The sequence below is a fragment of the Macrobrachium nipponense genome, chromosome 44 (assembly GCF_015104395.2).
Source record: "Macrobrachium nipponense isolate FS-2020 chromosome 44, ASM1510439v2, whole genome shotgun sequence".
Taxonomy (NCBI): domain Eukaryota; kingdom Metazoa; phylum Arthropoda; class Malacostraca; order Decapoda; family Palaemonidae; genus Macrobrachium; species Macrobrachium nipponense.
The window spans coordinates 48657707-48676493 of record NC_087221.1 but is presented as its reverse complement, the minus strand read 5'-3'; the positions used below and the strand labels follow the sequence as shown (position 1 = coordinate 48676493).

The following is an 18787-nucleotide window of genomic DNA, read 5'->3' as shown; positions in this document are numbered from 1 at the left end:
TTCTACATTTTTAAAACAATTTATATATATATATATATATATATATATATATATATATATATATATATATATATATATATATATTTAGACCGTTTTAAACGTTGCAGTTTGATATTCGATGAAATTATTATTGCAATGAAAAAAATGGAAGTTCAAATGATAAAATAGCATATAACTAGCTGGGTTGTCGTCGCTTATTTTTTGTTATTTTTAAATATTTGCTTTCCCGGTGTTAATATTTTACTTTGTAAGTTTTTGACCTTACGTATAGTATTGTAGTACACTGCTTCATTATTAGTTATATATGTATAAACACCTTGGTGGTATAAAGTGAAAAAAAATAGTATTTAATAAAAGAATGCAGTACAGAAAATAAGTGTACGGTTATAGACAGCTTTGTCGAATTGTGTACATTATAGTTCCTGTCGTAATGATTTTTGTTTGTTTGTTTAGTGCTTTTACGTTGCATGGAAGCAGTGGTTATTCAGCAACGGGACCAACGGCTGTACGTGACTTCCGAACCACGTGCCTGTCGTAATGAAGTTTTAACCTCGTTATATTTGTTTAAACTTACAGTTATATAATACCAGCAAGTAAAGATAACAAATTTACTAACACCAGTTGTTCAGAGTTGCATAAATATTACGAGATGCGCTTAGAACACTGTTAATTTTTATTATCCACTTATTTAGATTAATGTAGGCGTAGCCAAAATACACTTGATGGGCGTAAGTACCAGCTGCCTTCTCTGCTCAAAGTTTTTTTTTTTTTTTTTTTTTTAACGAGGTTGAAGGTGGTTTAAGAGGGAGTATATATATATATATATATATATATATATATATATACACACACACATACGAGAACCAACTTTGATTATGCATTGATGTGCAATTTTGGTCTTAATCACTATTAAGACAGAATAATCATCTTGTCAGCTTGTAGATAGTATACGTACTAGAGGTTTAAAAACATAAATGGTATACTAGACCAACTGCTTCTCTCTCGTCTACGCCATAAACAATTAGGAGAGACTGGAATGGTATGTTGTACCATTTCCATATGACAACATTTTTCGAATTAAATGTAGAATTGGTTCCCCTTATTTTCCATATGGCCTAACAGCCTATAAATATGCAAAAGCCAATAGTAGCCAGTGAACGTGAAATTTTTTTTAATTACTAATATTTCCCGGTAACGTTGAATGGGAAAAAATCCCTCCAACCTCCCTCTCTCTCTCTCTGTACGATGTTATGTAACAAAAATTATACCGTCGAATGAGTTATGTCTTGATTTAAATGGAAGACTTTGTGTGTGTTATATTGGGATGTTATGGTACTAAGTATGTGTTAAGTTACGCGTTCATCCTTAGTTTTAAGCAATAAAGAAAGTATATTAAAATGGGATAAAATGTCATAACGTATTATTAAGGCTTCAAAATTTCGTGTATTGTGCATCAGGAATTATCATATTACGTAACGCTAATAAAAATGAAAATAATTGCATATTAATTATTGCAGCCGGTTCCGAGGACCAGCTGCGTTCACGCACATTCTTCATATTTAACATCAAACGGGAAGTTAGAGAGACTCGCTGAACGTGATAATATTTTTTGTGGATCAACTGCTGTGTCATATTCCGCCATAATGTCAGAGAATGCTAAACTCTGTGCTAGCGTCCATGATTACCGCAGGTCCTGACATTCTGGAAGCAGTTCGAATCCCGCTACTTACGTCATGATTAGTTCATAGTCTTGCGATTGGATCTCAGGGGTTTTGGTGATAAGCATATTATCCAAAAAGTGGTCAACACGCACACATATAGTACTATCAATAATCATAATAAAACTGTAAAATCTTCACTCTTGAGGATAGGCTATAGCCGCGAATGAATGAAACAAAGCAGATAAAAGCAAAGAGCTCCAGCGTACAGTATAGATATATTTCATTCCGTCTTACAAAAATATATAAAAAATATAGTACTACATCTCCGATTGCGCGCGCGAATCACTGTCATCTGGCGTTGGAATGCCCTCGTACTTTGTCAACGCAGGCCGACATCCACTGGTAGACTTCCCCCACGCGGACGGGGAAGTACTTCGCGAAGAGAGGGTTCTTCAGGGGGTCGGGGAGCAAGTGGAAGAGCGGCTCGTGTCTCCTGGCGAAGTCCACGAGGAAGGCGTGAGGTTCCGGGTGGCGGTGGAGTCCCAAGATGGCTTCCATCGTGGACCGTCGGAAGATGCACATGCTCTCTAGCATCTGCCTGTGGAAGTGGTTGAATCTGCTGGACTGGACCGGGTCGGCGGTGCCGTAGAGTAGGGTGTAGGCGTCTACCAGTCCCGATTCGTTGTCAAGTAGCCACAGAGCGTCCGTTTTCGTGTTGCGCACCTGCGGAGGAAATTGCATTTGGTCAGACGTAGTTTCATAAGTGATTAGTACAAAGATAAATAAATTAAGACATGGAATCCAAATCGATTAGGCGTGAAATTGTATACCTATGATTAGACATCAGTAGAAATAACACCAGGCTTAAAATTCGATTCGAAATGATACACGCAGTATTAATGGCAATATGAGTGTGAGTGAGTGTGTGTGTAATGTTTAAATCAAATACGACCATGAAAAGTTAAATAGTATTCGTCCCCCGGGGGTGGGGGTGAGGATTTGTTAAAAGCCTCTCAAGGCCATGAAAAACTAATATATGTCCGTCTCACTGAGATAAAAGAAGAGTACCATACACAAAAATATGGCTGAAAACATCAAAGAATACGTCACTCTTCATATTTCCGTTAAGTTATTTTAATGAATCTTGCAACTGACTGGCTCGGTCTGAAGCGACCAGATTACAAAGAAAGGTGACCCCAAACCCTTCCCCAAGAGCAAGCGCCCGTGCTGGCTGGCATAAGGGCGCCAATCTACAGAACAACGTCGACACCAAGCCTCACCAGATTATGAACCGTCCCGCTGAGGACACGAAGGCGCCCCTCTTTCTCAGCGGCGTCCTGCATGTAGGCAACACGGTCGTAGTTTGCCGTCAGGTAATCGAACACCAGCAGGTCACTCCACTGAAGCAGTTTGATCAGGTCTCTTTCAGACAGTTCCCTGATGTCTTTCGGGGGAGCTACTCCTCCTGCAGAAGCAGACTGAGGAGACTCCTCGGCCTCGAGTCCTTTTTGGTCCGGGACGAGGGCGTCCTTCGCCTTCAGGAGATCTCTCTCTGCTGCCTTCTTCTTCTTCTTCAGGCTGCTCTTCGTCTTGACGTCTTTGGGGTTGGGGAGCCCTGCTTCAGGGAGGTCGTCTGTAGCGATGGCACTCAGGGTTTTGCCCTCCATGAGGGCGTTGACGAGGATTGACGGCATGTGGTCCCTGCGGAAACATAAACAAAAATTAAACATTTTTTGCAGCAATAGGTTAAAGAGTTTTTGCATAAAAAGGAATTTGTCATATTTAAGGCAACAATTATTGTAGAAAACAAGTTTTTAAACAACAATTATTGTAGAAAATACGTTTTTAAAGCAATTATATAATGTAGAAAATAAGTTTTTAAACAACAATTATTGTAGAATATAATTTTAAAGCAATTATTGTACAAAATTATTTTTTAAACATTATTGTAGAAAATTATTTTGTAAACAACAATTATTATAGAAAATATTTATTTTACACAATATTGTAGAAAATAAGTTTTTAACAACAATTATTGTATTCATCCTCTGAATAATAATAATAATAATAATAATAATATAATAATAATAATAATAATAATAATAATAATACAAAAGATGGTGCCTTTTAAAAGATCGGCACCAAATGTATATTTATAAAAGTCTGGTGGACTCAGTATCTATGAAAAAATAAACAAAAAACTTAAAATATCCAAGGAATATGCACATCATCCGCCTAGTAGTGCATTTATGTTGGAGAAAAGTCTGCTTTTGAAAATGAAATAAATCCATAAACGCACTCATAGTGAGGCACGATAATGTTCCTTCTAAAAGTACGACGCCATAGAATGTTTAAAGAAGCCTGGTGGACTCGGTATCTATAAAAGCAAACACAAACAAATAAAACAAAGAGGAAAACTTTCCTTTCTCCCACTATATCCCGTTGAGCTGACGGAGCTCAGTCACATTCCGAAACTTTCACCTAGCGGCTAATGTATTTGCGGGGGCGTTGGAGTGGGGGCGGGGGGGAGTGACAGCTTGGCATAAGAAAGAACCAACACATAATGTGTTGCCAAAGCGCGGAGAAATGACCAAAAGTGCGGAGAAGATTCGAGGGGGAGTCATTGAATGCAGAGCTGAGGTCTGCACTCCTCACGTATGCGGCGCTGTAGGTCCGCATAGTATATATGCTTTTAAAACTTTTTTCCATTAATAAAAAATGATTGAAATTATATAATATTTTTGAAAATACTAATATTTTTGAAAAATGAACCATTTTCACTAGTCTCGAGTGTTCGTGAGCCAATATCAGATACGATCATATACGATTTTCAATTAAGAACCGATTTTGTCAACAGCAGATGACGTAACCCAATGCATTCATTCTATAGGTCCAGCAATCTTCAAATTGCCTTTGTAATTATATATATAGATATATATAGGTTAGTAAAATTTGGTTAATTTGTGAAATCTTAGGGTGAAGACTGACTTAAATTAATGTAAACTTAGTCATGTGTAACGAGTTTTTATTTATTTTTTTAGAAAACAACTGCAAATATGCATTAGGTAATTTCATTAGTTGAAGTGATTCAACTGATTATAACCGAATAAGTTTCGATATCAGTATGCTAGAAAGTGGTGTATTATAATAGTGGATTTCATTATATTAATGTAGCTTATTGATAAAAAAAAAGGACCAATTATGATGTGCTCTTTTCTAATTTTTTTAAACTCATAGCCCTGAATAGGGCATTCGTTTGGCTTAGGATTGGCACAAGTATACCATAAATCCTGCATAATATGCTGTCCATTCTCTTGGGGAAATATCTCATTTCAAAATATCCAGATCATAAAAGGTGGCATATAGACCTACATGTTTCATATCGTTTTTGTCAGTTTACAATGTTTATGGCATTGATTTTAAGCCTAGACCTATGTTATATATTAGGTTGTTTATTATCATTAATACTTCAGCAAACGTTTGATTTAACATACAGCATATTACCTATAGTGACAAATGTGGCTTATAAAAGAAAAGAAAGAATAAACTACTTATGAATATCGAAGGATTTATGGAACTTGTCAACTTACTCTGTGGGGAACGCAAAGAAATGAATCCAAAACCAACCGTTTTTAGTAAAGAAATACATTTTAGTGCAGTTGTTTTTTTGTAACTTTCCACTTTTTGCTGAGAACTTTATGAATACATTTACTTGCCCTTTTCACTTTGTAGCCTAATTGACGCATCAAATCATATACAACAATCATAACTATAAAACAGTAATCACACACACACACACACACACACACACACACACACATATATATATATATATATATATTATATCTATATATATATATATATATATAGATATATATATAATATATATATATATATATCGAATGTAATAAACCAGCTTCAAGACCGAACATTGTCCGCGTAACTAGTTCGATTCTAAATTTTCCTATCATTAAAGTTACGTAATGTTTAAAAAAATATGAAGCACCTGAATTTCGGAAAGGGGAAAATCTAACTCTAAAAAGGTTTTATTAGTAAACCCAACTCATATACTGGTAAAGATACGGTTAATATAATATAACCAGGGTGACTATTTCGTCTAGTTAGTGTAGCAACATAACATTGCTTGGCAATTAACACCACCTCCCAGTGCGGAGCTAGTTTCTCGGTGATGTGCGGACTTCGCGGCAACCCTGAACACATTATATGTGACTAAAAGCCCTTTTGCAATCAACATCTCGTTTTGCATATGCCTTCGCACCATTTAGCACTCTTCGTAGGCCTATGATGAGGACCTTTCGTATTAGCGAGTCTCTCTCTCTCTCTCTCTCTCTCTCTCTCTCTCAAAATATCGATGGGAACGACCTGTTGCTAAACAAAAATCATTTACTATCTTAATTCTCAAACAACGGCAATAAATACGAATCAGCTCTCTCTCTCTTTCTTATCTTTAAGCGAAAAGACAAAAAATGAATACAAATCATCATAGCTTCTCTCTCTCTCTCTCTCTCTCTCTCACCTCACAAGATCCGGTATCCAGGGGGTGAGGACTACCACGGGGGCGTCCCCCCACCCGGCCCGTTGCATATCCTTGGCAACGCGTTGCCAACGCGCCCCCGAGGGCTGACTCAAGACCACAGGAGGCACGTGACCCACGCCCAAGACACGGGACAGGTAGAAGCTAAGGACCTCCCCTACGAGTAGGCAGTCGTCCGGGTATCTGGAAAATAAATAAATAAATACATAAATAAATAACAATAATAAATAACAACAATAAATAATAATAGACAATATTTCAAAATTGCTGAAGTAATCTGTTGCCAAAAAGGTAATATTCCCTTTGTAACGACAAACCTTCCTCAACGTCAGGTTAGAGCAAGAAGAAGAGGCTGCAAGGACAGTGTGAACTAACTTCGTGTCCTCGTAGAATAACTTATGCTAATATAAGCTTAAGACTTTCGTAACCTGATCAGAAGAGAAGGTGAGGAATTTTGGTATTGAAACATTACCTTTTTTGTAACAAAGAATCGCCAAAGTAACTATTGTATGTGATTTGGGAGACAAAGGAATTCCACTAGGCTAAGACTCTGCTAAAATTTGCGAGAATCCTCTGAGAAAATCACATTTAAGTAATGCCTTTATGACTCTTGAGTCAAATTTCAGTCATTGTACTAATTTCTAGTTCTTAGAATTAAATATGAAAAACACAATGCGTAATAAACTAGATCTTATCTTGGCGACACCAAGGTGTCGTTTTACTTAGGCGGAAATTTTATCCGACTCCATCCGTCTTATAATGGAGCTCAAGTTAATGATAGTAGTGAAACCGTGTCTAGTATTCAACTGTTAATCGTATTGGATGTGTTTTGTGATGATTTCTTTAGATTCGTGTTATTTAGGTTTCCAAGCACTTTGGGAAATTTAAGTGCTACGTGATTACTTCTTGAACGAGTGTTTCGTTTTTTTAAGTTTCGATGATAGGCACTGTTGCAGTGATTTGTTCTTCTTGGAGATTGATTGTTGATGTATTTTAAACTCATTCTATTTTTTTTGTAATGAATTCCAAAACGCAGCCTCCACCTTGTAGCAGCAGTTTTTTCCTGGTGGGATCTTGCTATCGGCTCACAACATCCGTGCCACGAGCATCACTAACTCGCGAAATCACCCATCATGAAACCAGGAATAATGATAGTAACATGAAGAATAGCATTAAAATACCCCAGAGCATAACTTGAAGAAGAAGAAGAAGAAGAAGAAGAAGAAAGTGCGCACGGACTAAAGGAGGTATCAGATGAAAGTGAACTGAAGCAGCTGAACGTAACAACCGGTTTCAGAGTGAGCCAGCAAAGAGCGCCATGATCAACATAGGAATTCAACACCTGGTAGATCCGGCTCGTGCATTCATTCGATAATGACGTTCGCTGTTCCTCGGATTTCGTCCGTCTTCCCTTGAGGAGACTTTTGCTATAGAATAAAAGGCCTGCCTGGTGATCTTGAGTAGTGGGACTTTATAATGGAATAAAAGACTCGCGAAGGTGTCTAATTGGACAAAAGATCTGGCGATCTCTTTGTAACTGAGGGAATATAATATATCTTCTTCATGACAGATTATTTGAAGTTTATGATCATTATCGGTACCATAAGGATTATAACACTAGTGGAATTTTATTTTTTTTTCAGCAAAGCAGAAGGGAAGGCCAGCCTCTAACACAAGAGGGAAAATCGAATATTTAGACATATGAAGGTGAACCCTTCATCCTCACTAAATCTCTAGGCCTATACCAGTAGTGTTTCCTAGGTATTTCATAAGTTTGATCAAGCAAATTCACAAGAGTGACTTCAGTGAACAAGCTAACATACCTTTGGCCCCATTTATCAACACAAAGTAAGTTTGTGATAAACTCGATTATCACAAGGAAGCCATAAAATTGGGTACCTACTGGTTCGTAAGGTTTCCCGTAGAGACAGAGCATATAACTTGCATGTTTCAGAACTTCTACCTTACCATGACTGAATTCAAGTGCTGCTGCAATATCAAAAAGCCTTCTGTTCTTCTGACTACCAGGGGTCTCCCATTTTCTTGACTGGCAAACTGTCAAACGGTCTTTCCTTACTTTAGGCCTAACCAAAGTCTAAAGAGAGATGTAGATCTTGGGCATACCATTCCTTGATTGACAAGCTACCACGCAGTTTCTCAGTAACAGAGGACTTCCATCCACCTTCCCTGCCAAACTGTCAAGTGGCGTTTCACTATCTGAGGTCTTTCCTTCGCTTGACTGCTAGCAGCCAACTGTCAAGTGGTTTTTCAATGTACGAGGAGGACTTCTAATTTCCTAGACTGACAATCTGTCACGTGGGATTTCGGGATCTTTCTTTCCCTTGACTGCCAACCTGTCCAGTGTAAAAGTCCCAATACTCCAGAATAGAATATTGACTTGAGAGCTGAGGCCTGTGGGAAACTTGAGTAAAATGGTTTGAAAGGTGCAACATAAGGAAAACCTTTAGTAGTTGCACTATGAACCGGTTGTTAGGCGAGGGTTGAGTTAGATAAGATGGAAGGAAGAGAATATGAACGGAAGTACAGCTAAAGAAATGAAAGCGATTGTAGCTATGGGCCGAAGGGACGCCGTATGGAACCCTGATCGATGAGTGCCAAGACAGTTCGCCACGTGAGGAACACTAACGGTGCTAACCAAACGCCCCTCTACCTAGGGGACCCACCACTCAATGAGCAAGATAATCTCCGCTGTCTCGAATCTCTCTGGTAAACGACGCGTCAGTGTTTAGTCGCAATAAATACTCGTCAGACCTGTTAATATAATTCACCCTTCTCGATTACCTTGATTCCCTTCTTAGGTTTATGTCCTCTGGTTTCATTCTAACTATTTTTTTAAACAACCTTACATACCCAACGGCATGTTTTTATTTTTTATTTTTTCATTTTAAGGACTTGGTTCTCAAACTTCGCTTAAAGAATCGATTTTGTTTTTGATAAGATCTTGGTTCTGGCAGCTTCTCTTGACGGTATTGATTTCTGATGAGCCAGAGTTAATAATAACAACCGTAACAAGAGTCCTTTGGCTTTGTTGGTCTCTAATGAGATGAATAATAATAGTAGTGATTGGAGAGCTTTGTGGTCCGGTAGCCTACCGAATGTCTGATACTACACTGCCCCACTTTCGCCAACGGGCGTGAAAACTCAACAGCTCCCCGTAATAGACAACAAACTGGTTTATTGGCAGAGGAGGGAAGATGGTGGGGAGGCCCTTGGGGTCGGATTACATCACGAACTCGAAGGGCGAGGAGCGGAGGGAAAGTGACTGAAAATTGTCACTAAAGCAACGCGAAGGGAGGAGTTGACACCGCGCCTAATGAGGAAACTGTTGGAGTCTTCCTAAGAGAGAGAGAGAGAGAGAGAAGGGGGGGGGGGGGGGGATGGTTAGGTTACACTCATGTACTCGGTAACTTACACATGAATAAGGTAGCTTGCGACACTATACCCGAAGTACGAACCATCTTTTGTGTAAGATTTTTTTTAAATAGTATTAATCATTGTTTTAAATTGCATGAATACGACAAAACAATTTCTAATTCGAGAGACTTTGAATGATAATAATAATAATAATCATACTATAATGGGCGTAATGTCTGTCTGTCTGTCTGTCTGTCATTCAATCACAGCCAAACGGCTGGTCAGATGGGCATGTAACTTGGCAGGGTTATGGTGGGGACCCCTAAGATGGTTTGTAATGGGGTTTCATCCAACCTACCCCCCTCCTTTGTTGGGGGTGGGGGTGAGAAGGGATTCCCTGAAACGGAGCTGTTTCTGGCCGTGAAACGAGGCTGGTTATTCCCGTAGACTTGGTTACATTACGAATTTTCATACATAATTTCTGTACAACTTCCCCGGAGAAAGTCCAGAATATTTCAGCTCGGACACAATAGAAGATGAAAATTATCGTCAATATCCGCAAGATTTTTTGAATAACTTAAATCCATCGGGACTGCCAGTGCACAAAAATAACGAAGAAGTACTGCCCGGTAATGTTGCTTCGGAATTTCGATCCTGCCAATGGACATTGCAACGGAACAAGGTACACCGTTATGGAGCTAAAATCCCACGTCATCGAAGCAGTGATAGCAACGGACCCTCACACCGGCAAACGTCTGTTCATCCCCCGGATTCCTCTGATACCTTCGGACAACCAGTTTCCGTTCCAGTTACGGCGCAGGCAGTTTCCCATCAACCTGGCCTTCTCATTCACTGCAAACAAGTCGCAGGGCCAGACTTTGGATCGTGTTGGTGTTTCTGCCGTCACCAATGTTCACGCATGGCCAACTGTATGTGGCGAGGAGCAGAGCAACTGACTCTGCCAACTTGAAATTAAGTTGTGGACAAACTGATAATATTGTGTACAAAGAGGTTCTGTAGTAGGTATGTATAAAAATCGCCCTTATTTTAATATTGCTGAACAAATAGTACATATAAATTTTTCACTTCTGCACCCGTATTTTATCACCCATCGTAGATGGGTAAGTTTGTTAATAATAATAATAATAATAATAATAATAATAATAATAATAATAATAATAATAATAATAATAAACGTTTCTCTCTTCCATAAAATGCAACTGGCGTTACAAAGAACTTGGTCAGCAATTACATAGATGGCACCTAAAGTATGCTGGTGATTACGAATACGATAATAACCAGTCGAAACGGTAGTCATAATTGTTAGATCCTGATATGAAGGTAGATTGTATTTTAGCCAAAGGTCAAGCGCTGGGACCTACGAGGTCAGAGAATGTGAATGGAATGAGTTCATAGGTCCCAGCGATTGGCCTTTGGGCCTAAATTCTATTCGATTTTATTAAATGGATATTGTGAAATAGCAGTATTATTATATTGTAAGAATAACTGTACCTGTATCTAGCACAAGCAGCTTCCCCCGAAGCCATCTCCAGCCACTGGTTCTTGGGCCGCCCGCACTTTTCCCAGGTGGGCTCCTGAAGCACGGTGACCTCCCCCGACCTCATGCGACCCTGCATCTCGCCCACTCTGGCGTCGCTCAGTTCCGGCTCGGGTAACAGGGCTTCGACGGACTGGGAAAACACGACCCCGTCTTCGACGACGTCCATCCTGAATGCGCTCTCCACTGTCACTTTGGGCAAGTCATCCCACTTCTGGCCGATGGCAGGGGTCGCGAAGAAGGCTGGCGACGCATCTACGCCCTCGCCCGTGTCCACCTCATCCTGCCCTATCTGGTTTTCGCGCGCTTTAGCCGAGAAGTCGAAGTACTTCATGTCGAACACCGGGTTGTTGTCATCACCGTCGTCGTCTTCCTCCTCCTCGTACTCGTCGTCGCCGTCATTGTTCAGGATCAGGTCGTCGTCCTCCTCGTCGGCGTAGTCGTCCTCCGCTTCGCTGTAGTCGTCGCCGACGCTCCTCTTGTACTCGGCGTGGTCCTCCAGTTTCCTGGCGGTGCGGACGAGGCCCAAGCCCGACTCCCGTTTTCTGTAATCCTCCTCACTGCCGACGACCCCGCCGCTTTCGATGACGTCCCCGCCGGGGGAGACGGACTTGGCCTGAGCCATTTGCTGCTGCTGCTGCTGCGGGGGCGGCGGCGGCGGCACAATCTGCACCAGGACGAAAGCGATGACGGAGAGCAGAACCATGACCAGCAGACACAGGATCATGCTGATCATCCTCTGCATTCTGTAGACGGGGAAGGACTGCGGGAAATAGCAGCACTGCCACTTGCTCCTGGGCCTCTGCAACGTGCCCCACATCCTGTGCACGTTGGGGCGCAGAGGGTAGTCCAGATAGTCGCGCGATGACGTCACGAGGTTCAGGCGAGGCGAGTCCCCCGGCAGCATGTTGGAGTTGATGACGATCATCAATCCTGCCTTTGCTGGGGGGCTAATTGATTGATGGAGGGAGACGGATGGGTCTGACCGCTGCTGCGAAGTGGCTGTGAATGGGGTGGGGGCGTCTCTTTCCCGTCCCGTCAGAGAATGGTGTTACAGGCACCCAGATAACGCATCAGCATTAACTGATTTACGATGGGTGACCGTCATAGCGTCTTTTCACCCGACATATTTAAGTTAATCAGCTCCAGTTCACCGCAGTTCGGGGGAGCGTTTGTTTGTGGTTCATGTGTCAACGGATGCGGGCTGCTGCTTCTGGTGGCGAGTATAAATGCATATCTTTAAGCTTGTAAGAAGCCTGGACATTGACCAACGTTATCTTTAAGCTTAGAAGAAGCCTGGACATCGACGAACGTTATCTTTAAACTTATAAGAAGCCTGCTGCTGACGACGTGTAGATGAAGCCCAGGTAGTACTAGTCGATGAAGCCCAGGTATTAGTACTAGTCTGCGATCGTCGAGCTGAACTCGCTGTGATATCGACGCAGGCTTCTAAAAAGTAACCTGGACGGCAGAGAGGTTGTTGGGGAAGCTATATAAAACCCGCTGCGGTTTCACCTTCACCTCTGACATTCAAATAGAGCGCCATTGGATGGATGGATGGTACCGTTTGATGCTAATGCTCGCTCTCTCTCTCGATATTACCTCCACCCCGTCGTTTGATTAATAAGAGTTCGCCGATGACGTCACTGGTCTGTTTCCCTCCACCTATTTACAAAGAAGCGTGATGTGGGCGTGTCTGTATTCTGGTAGCTATTGTCTTTTACTTTTCTTTTTTTTAGGGCTATTGTTTTATTGCTTCAAAGACCTTTTTACGGGTTTATTAGGGGCCTCTGTTTCGCTACTTTCTCTCCGGAGGCGTGAGGTCGAGTTCTTGTTCCTGTGAAAAAAAGAAGAACGAATGTATTAGCGTTTACGAACAACAAAGGAGAAACGAAAATAATAATATAATAATAATAATAATAATAATAATAATAATAATAATAATAATAATGCTGATTATGCATGACCTCAACTATGTTACATATTCTGTGAAGAATATATTACCAAAATTCTAACCTAACACTATACAGATATTCAAATGTAGAGAGATTCTTGTTTAAATATGTGTATGCAATTTAAGTATGTATAGAGGTTGCGTGTATATGCTCATACAGTTTACCAATGTATGTAGAGTATGCATGTGTATGCATAAACAACATAACTTTGTAAATAAAGTATGCATGTATATGCATATACTTTGCCTATGTATATATAAGGTATGCGTGTTTATGCATATACAATTTACCTGTGCATATACAGTATGCGTGTGTATGCATAAACAATATAGCTATGTATATAATGTATGCATGTATATGCATATAATTTACCCTGTATCCATAAACAATATAACTATGTATATAAAGTACATGTATATGTATATAATTTACCTATGTATAATTGTATATACAAATACAATTTACCTATGCATATAGAGTATGTGTGTATATGCATAAACAATATAACCATGTATATAAAGTATACATGTATATCCATATAATTTACCTATAAGGTATGTGTTTATGCATATACAATTTAGCTATGTATATAAAGTGTGCGTATATGTGCATATAAAATTTAACTGTGTATGCAGAGAATGCCTGTTGCACCTTTAACCCTTCTTAGTCAATTTCCTTCTCAGCGATGATTGACCCTGTAGGTCCCAGCGCTAGGCCTTTGGCCTAAATTCTATATTCTAGCTCAATTTCTAAGTATTATTTACTATTAGCTATTGCAGTACTATCATTCATGGTACCAGGAACATTTTGTACCTTACCAAAAAACCTACGGCAATTTACACAAACGGACAAGAAAAATGGACAAACATCACACAAACACGCCTTGCACAAACAGAAGGGGGGCGCCGACCCCTTCCCCTTTCAACATTGATTACGAGGCTCGAGTATCACCTCAGTCTTCTGTCATGCAAAGGGCGCCTGCCTGCCCCCTCCCCCTCACCCCCTCCCCCTTCACCGAGTGCTTGCAGTCATGGCGATGATGATAATAATAATAATAATAATAATAATAATAATAATAATAACAATAATAATAATAATAATAATAAGGTTAGGCAGTCTATTCCGTCATACGATGAATGTGAATACATGTCAATGATGTCTGAGAGAGAGAGAGAGAGAGAGAGAGAGAGAGAGAGAGAGAGAGAGAGAGAGAGAGAGAGACTCCCTTGTGTAGTGTGCTTACACACACACACACACACACACAGAGAGAGAGAGAGAGAGAGAGAGAGGAGAGAGAGAGAGAGAGCACATTTTAAAAAACCGTCAATATTTCAGAGAGCTGACCACACATTCGCTCTGCTGCTACCTTCATCAAACAATTTGCGCGAAAAATTTATAGAAAATCATTACCCACAGGATAGACATCAAAGCTGTGTGTGTTTTCCTAACCTCCACACACATCCTGTATTTACGTAAGACACGAAAACGAATAAATTAAAGAGCAACAAGAAGCAGGGGAAGATACAAAAAGGATAGTTTAAAAAAAAAATGCGTCTAGCTTACGCGTGAGCGGAATACATTTAATGGGGCTCTATGCAAAGCTGTTTTCTTTGTCGACTTGACAATGGTCTATTACCGGTACTATTCAGACAGGAGAGGAGGACCCTTACGCCTCAAGGAAGACAGACATGTCTGTAGACAGACACAGACAAAGATAACAGAGGGAAGAAACGACAAGCAGATACAGTATAGAATATTTTTGTACTAGGGTTCTGCGCAGACTTCTCAGAACTATAGTATTAGCTTTTTTCTAAAACGCATGCGAGAGAGAGAGAGAGAGAGAGAGAGAGAGAGAAACGTATGTACGCACATACACAACAGGGTATGTAAATGAATTATAATAAATGTATATAAATCTTGGTGGGATAAAGGATAAGATATATATATATATATATATATATATATATATATATATATATATATATATAATTATGCAGTACTTTGATCATTGCCCTCTAACCCCAAGAAATATAGGCCTATGAACTTATTCCATTTCGTCTAATTATTCTGTTTAAAACGTCCGTAGTCAAAATCCGACCTGTTTACTGGTCCTACCGAGTCCTATATAGTCACAATCCTTCCAGCAAATCCGACCTGTTTACCAATCCTGCCAAGTCCTATGGTCCTGGGTCCCACAGGAACGGCTTTAATTGGATATGTCAAGGCGACGCCCATCTTGCACTGACATCCAGTTCTGGGGACGAACTGGTTATTTACATAATAATAGAAAAAAGAATTTAGTGCGTCTAAGGCTATTCCCAGAAGGAGTTGAAGTGAATATACTAAACTTGGTTATTTACATATTAAAAACCACACACACACACACACACACACACACAGAAGCACTTACTGGTAGAATATTTCGACAAAGAAAACTCAGTTGAAATTTATACACTAAAATGAACTCTGCATAAGGATTTTTTTTGTTGACAAATCATAGTTAAACAAAGTAAAATAACCGCTGGGTTTTTTACGGGAAAGTCTTTTGATTGTGTGTTTGTATGTGTGTTTGTGTGAGACTAACATTAATGACCAGAGTGACTAATATCCCGATGAAGTAAGTCGCTGTTGACTCACTGAGCTATCCTAAGACATTCGTGTCTACATCCTAGACTGAAGAAGGTCCTGAAATTCGTCCTACGAACAAGAATATCCTTTGACACGACACAGAAGGAACCTTTCCACGACGACTGTGGAGAGCCATTGCCTAAAATTAAACGCGCCGAGAGAAATATTGGCCGAAATTGGTAAGCTGGCCACTCTCATTAAAAAGCTAAATACATATCAACAGAGATCAACGTGCGGGTTCGCGTGACGTCACCACAGGGCGGGGAGGAGGATGGTGTGTTGGTGGCAGGTGGGGAGGGAAGAAGAACGGTGAGGGGAGGGAGGGGGTTTGTTAAGCTCTCTTGAAGGGGTTATGTTACCACCACACTCACTCACACTATAACCAACTTCCTACCGCACACGGAGGATGTTGTCACCTCTCTCTCTCTCTCTCTCTCTCTCTCTCTCTCTCTCTCTCCCTCCAAGGGCGAGAAAGGGCATTTATACGGATCTTGAAGGTATTTATTGGCATATTCCTTCCTTTCACTCGGATATTATATTACGGTGTAGCAGAAGAGTCCGTGATGCTATAATGTCTTACTTGTGACAGTAGACATTTCCTTATAAGGCTACAATGATTGCGAGAGAGAGAGAGAGAGAGAGGAAAAAAAAATCACCAAAAAATGTACTAATTATATTCCCCATATTATGAATATACATACTGCATTGGTGTACTTCAAGGACACGTACTTGAACTCACTTTGTTTACTGACAACAATAACACTGTTTACAGGCAGCAGTAACCCTCTGTTTATAACCAAAAATAATGCTCAAATTTTTCTGCACACGGATGTATTCTGGTGGTAGAAATCGCAGCTCACCATGAGCATAAAAAAGGAGAAACCTGTCGTATCCATTGTGTATGAGACTAGTAAGTTTCTCTGCGCAAGAACCCAAGTGCGCCAAGCTAGCCTGAACTGGCTGGAGGTGGATGATTATTTCCGTAGTTCTACTTGATGAAACGCTTACGTCAAGGGGTCGTGTCCTAAATAAAGTACTCCGTATTCATCACGCAAGAAACCATTCAGTTACCTTACCAGCTTTAGGTTTATTTTTGTTTTTTGAACTGTAACCGCAAAAACAATTAGGCCTTGCTATAGCCGCGTAACTTCATACACTGGCGTATAGTCTACCCGTGGGCCGTGACCTTCAAGTTATTAAAATATTTGTTTCTTGAAAAAGCACCAGTTTAGGACTAATAATTTCCGTGTAGGTCTATACTCTTACCAATATTGGACTAATAATTTCCGTATAGGTCTATGCTCTTACCAATTTTGGACTAATAATTTCCATGTAGGTCTACGCTCTTACCAATTTTGGACTAATTTTCCGTGTAGGTCTATGCTCTAACCAATTTTGGACATAATTTCCGTGTAGGTCTATGCTCTAACCAATTTTGGACTAATAATTTCCGTGTAGGTCTATGCTCTTACCAATTTTGGACTAATAATTTCCGTGTAGGTCTATGCTCTTACCAACTTAGGACTATAATTTCCTTGTAGGTCCATGGCTCGTACCAACTAGATAATTTCTGAAGGCTTATGTTCGTAACCAACTTAGGACTAATAATTTCCTTGTGGTCTATGCTCGTACCAACTTAGGCTAATAATTTCTTTGTAGGTCCTGCTCGTAACCAACTTAGGACTAATAATTTCCTTGTAGGTCCATGCTCGTAACCAACTCAGGATTAATAATTTCCTAGAAGGTCTATGTTCGTAACCAACTTAGGACTAATAATTTCCTTGTAGGTCTATGCTCGTAACCAACTTAGGACTAATAATTTCCTTGTAGGTCTATGCTCGTAACCAACTTAGGACTAATAATTTCCTTGTAGGTCTATGCTCGTAACCAACTCAGGACTAATAATTTCCTAGAAGGTCTATGTTCGTAACCAACTTAGGACTAATAATTTCCTTGTAGGTCTTTGCTCGTAACCAACTTAGGACTAATAATTTCCTTGTAGGCCTATGCTCGATAAGGCCATAAAATTATTGGTAGCTTAAAAAATAAGCCTCTGTAATTAGACCGATAAAATTAAAATAAGTTATAGCCTTGGAGTTATCATTCTCACTGTGGCCCATTACAGCCAGCAACAGATAGGCTTTGTTCCAAATTTTAGAACTACATTAAAAAACACCATGGCTGCTTTGAGCATGAACTAAAAAATAAAAACTATAACATTTAAATATATATTATCTTTGAGGGACAGAAGAGTTTTGATTGCGACCAAAACTGAATATATTTTTAAACAAAATACTTGTTGAGATGCTGTCACTAGCCAGCGATTAAACAAAATTCCAAAATCATGTTTTAAAAGAGACATTCTTCTGTCTGTCTCGAAAAGACAAGACATCTTAGCAGCGGCCTTTTTCGCTCAGGCTGTCCGTTGGCTGTGCAGCCCGTTTCTCAAGAGCTGGTGGCTATGTTCAAGTATGTTGTCATCACCAACATCATATGGCAAGACTGTTGGCGTGCAGGCAATCTTCTCTCTCTCTCTCTCTCTCTCTCTCTCTCTCCATGCTTCCTTGTGCTGTGTATGTAACGCAGTGTCTTTGGGAAGGAACGAGTCTCTCTCTCTCCCCCTGAGTTTAATAATACAAACGTGTGCATAAGAATTTACAAAAATTGATAATGGAAAACTTTTACAACATAATAATAAACAATGTCTCAAATAGTCAAAATTATTTGAATTGGGAAGACTGAATTTTCGTTTTTATCTTTACTTTTTTTTTTTTTAATTCATGACTTTTTTCCCCACGTAATTTACTTTGTATGAATGCAAATGATTTATATTATAGAATACTGTTGCGAGGTCATAGTCTGAGAGTGATAATGTTATAAGTTTGCTTTTGCTAAGTAATTCTTCCATAATAATAATAATAATAATAATAATAATAATAATAATAATAATAATAATAATAATAATAATAATAATAATAAAGCAGTGTCTGATACTAAATCTTGATTTATTTTTGCGATTAGCCTACTGTTAATACAGTATATTGATTGTACTATT

The 18787-nt window shown here is 39.6% G+C and overlaps 1 protein-coding gene across 2 annotated transcripts in view; it reads right to left on the bottom strand.

Annotated features, from left to right (window-relative positions):
* Positions 1-1903: 1903 nt before the first annotated feature.
* The window catches only part of LOC135204323 (uncharacterized), a 33457-nt gene continuing 16573 nt past the window's right edge, over positions 1904-18787 (bottom strand). For both annotated transcript variants that reach the window (XM_064234504.1, XM_064234503.1), the window contains exons 2-5: positions 11104-12986; positions 6199-6399; positions 2942-3362; positions 1904-2384 (exon numbers count right to left, since the gene is read on the bottom strand). In XM_064234504.1, the coding sequence (XP_064090574.1) occupies positions 2010-2384; positions 2942-3362; positions 6199-6399; positions 11104-12077 (1971 nt within the window). In that variant the 5' untranslated portion in view covers positions 12078-12986 and the 3' untranslated portion in view covers positions 1904-2009. The remainder of the gene's footprint in view (positions 2385-2941; positions 3363-6198; positions 6400-11103; positions 12987-18787) is intronic.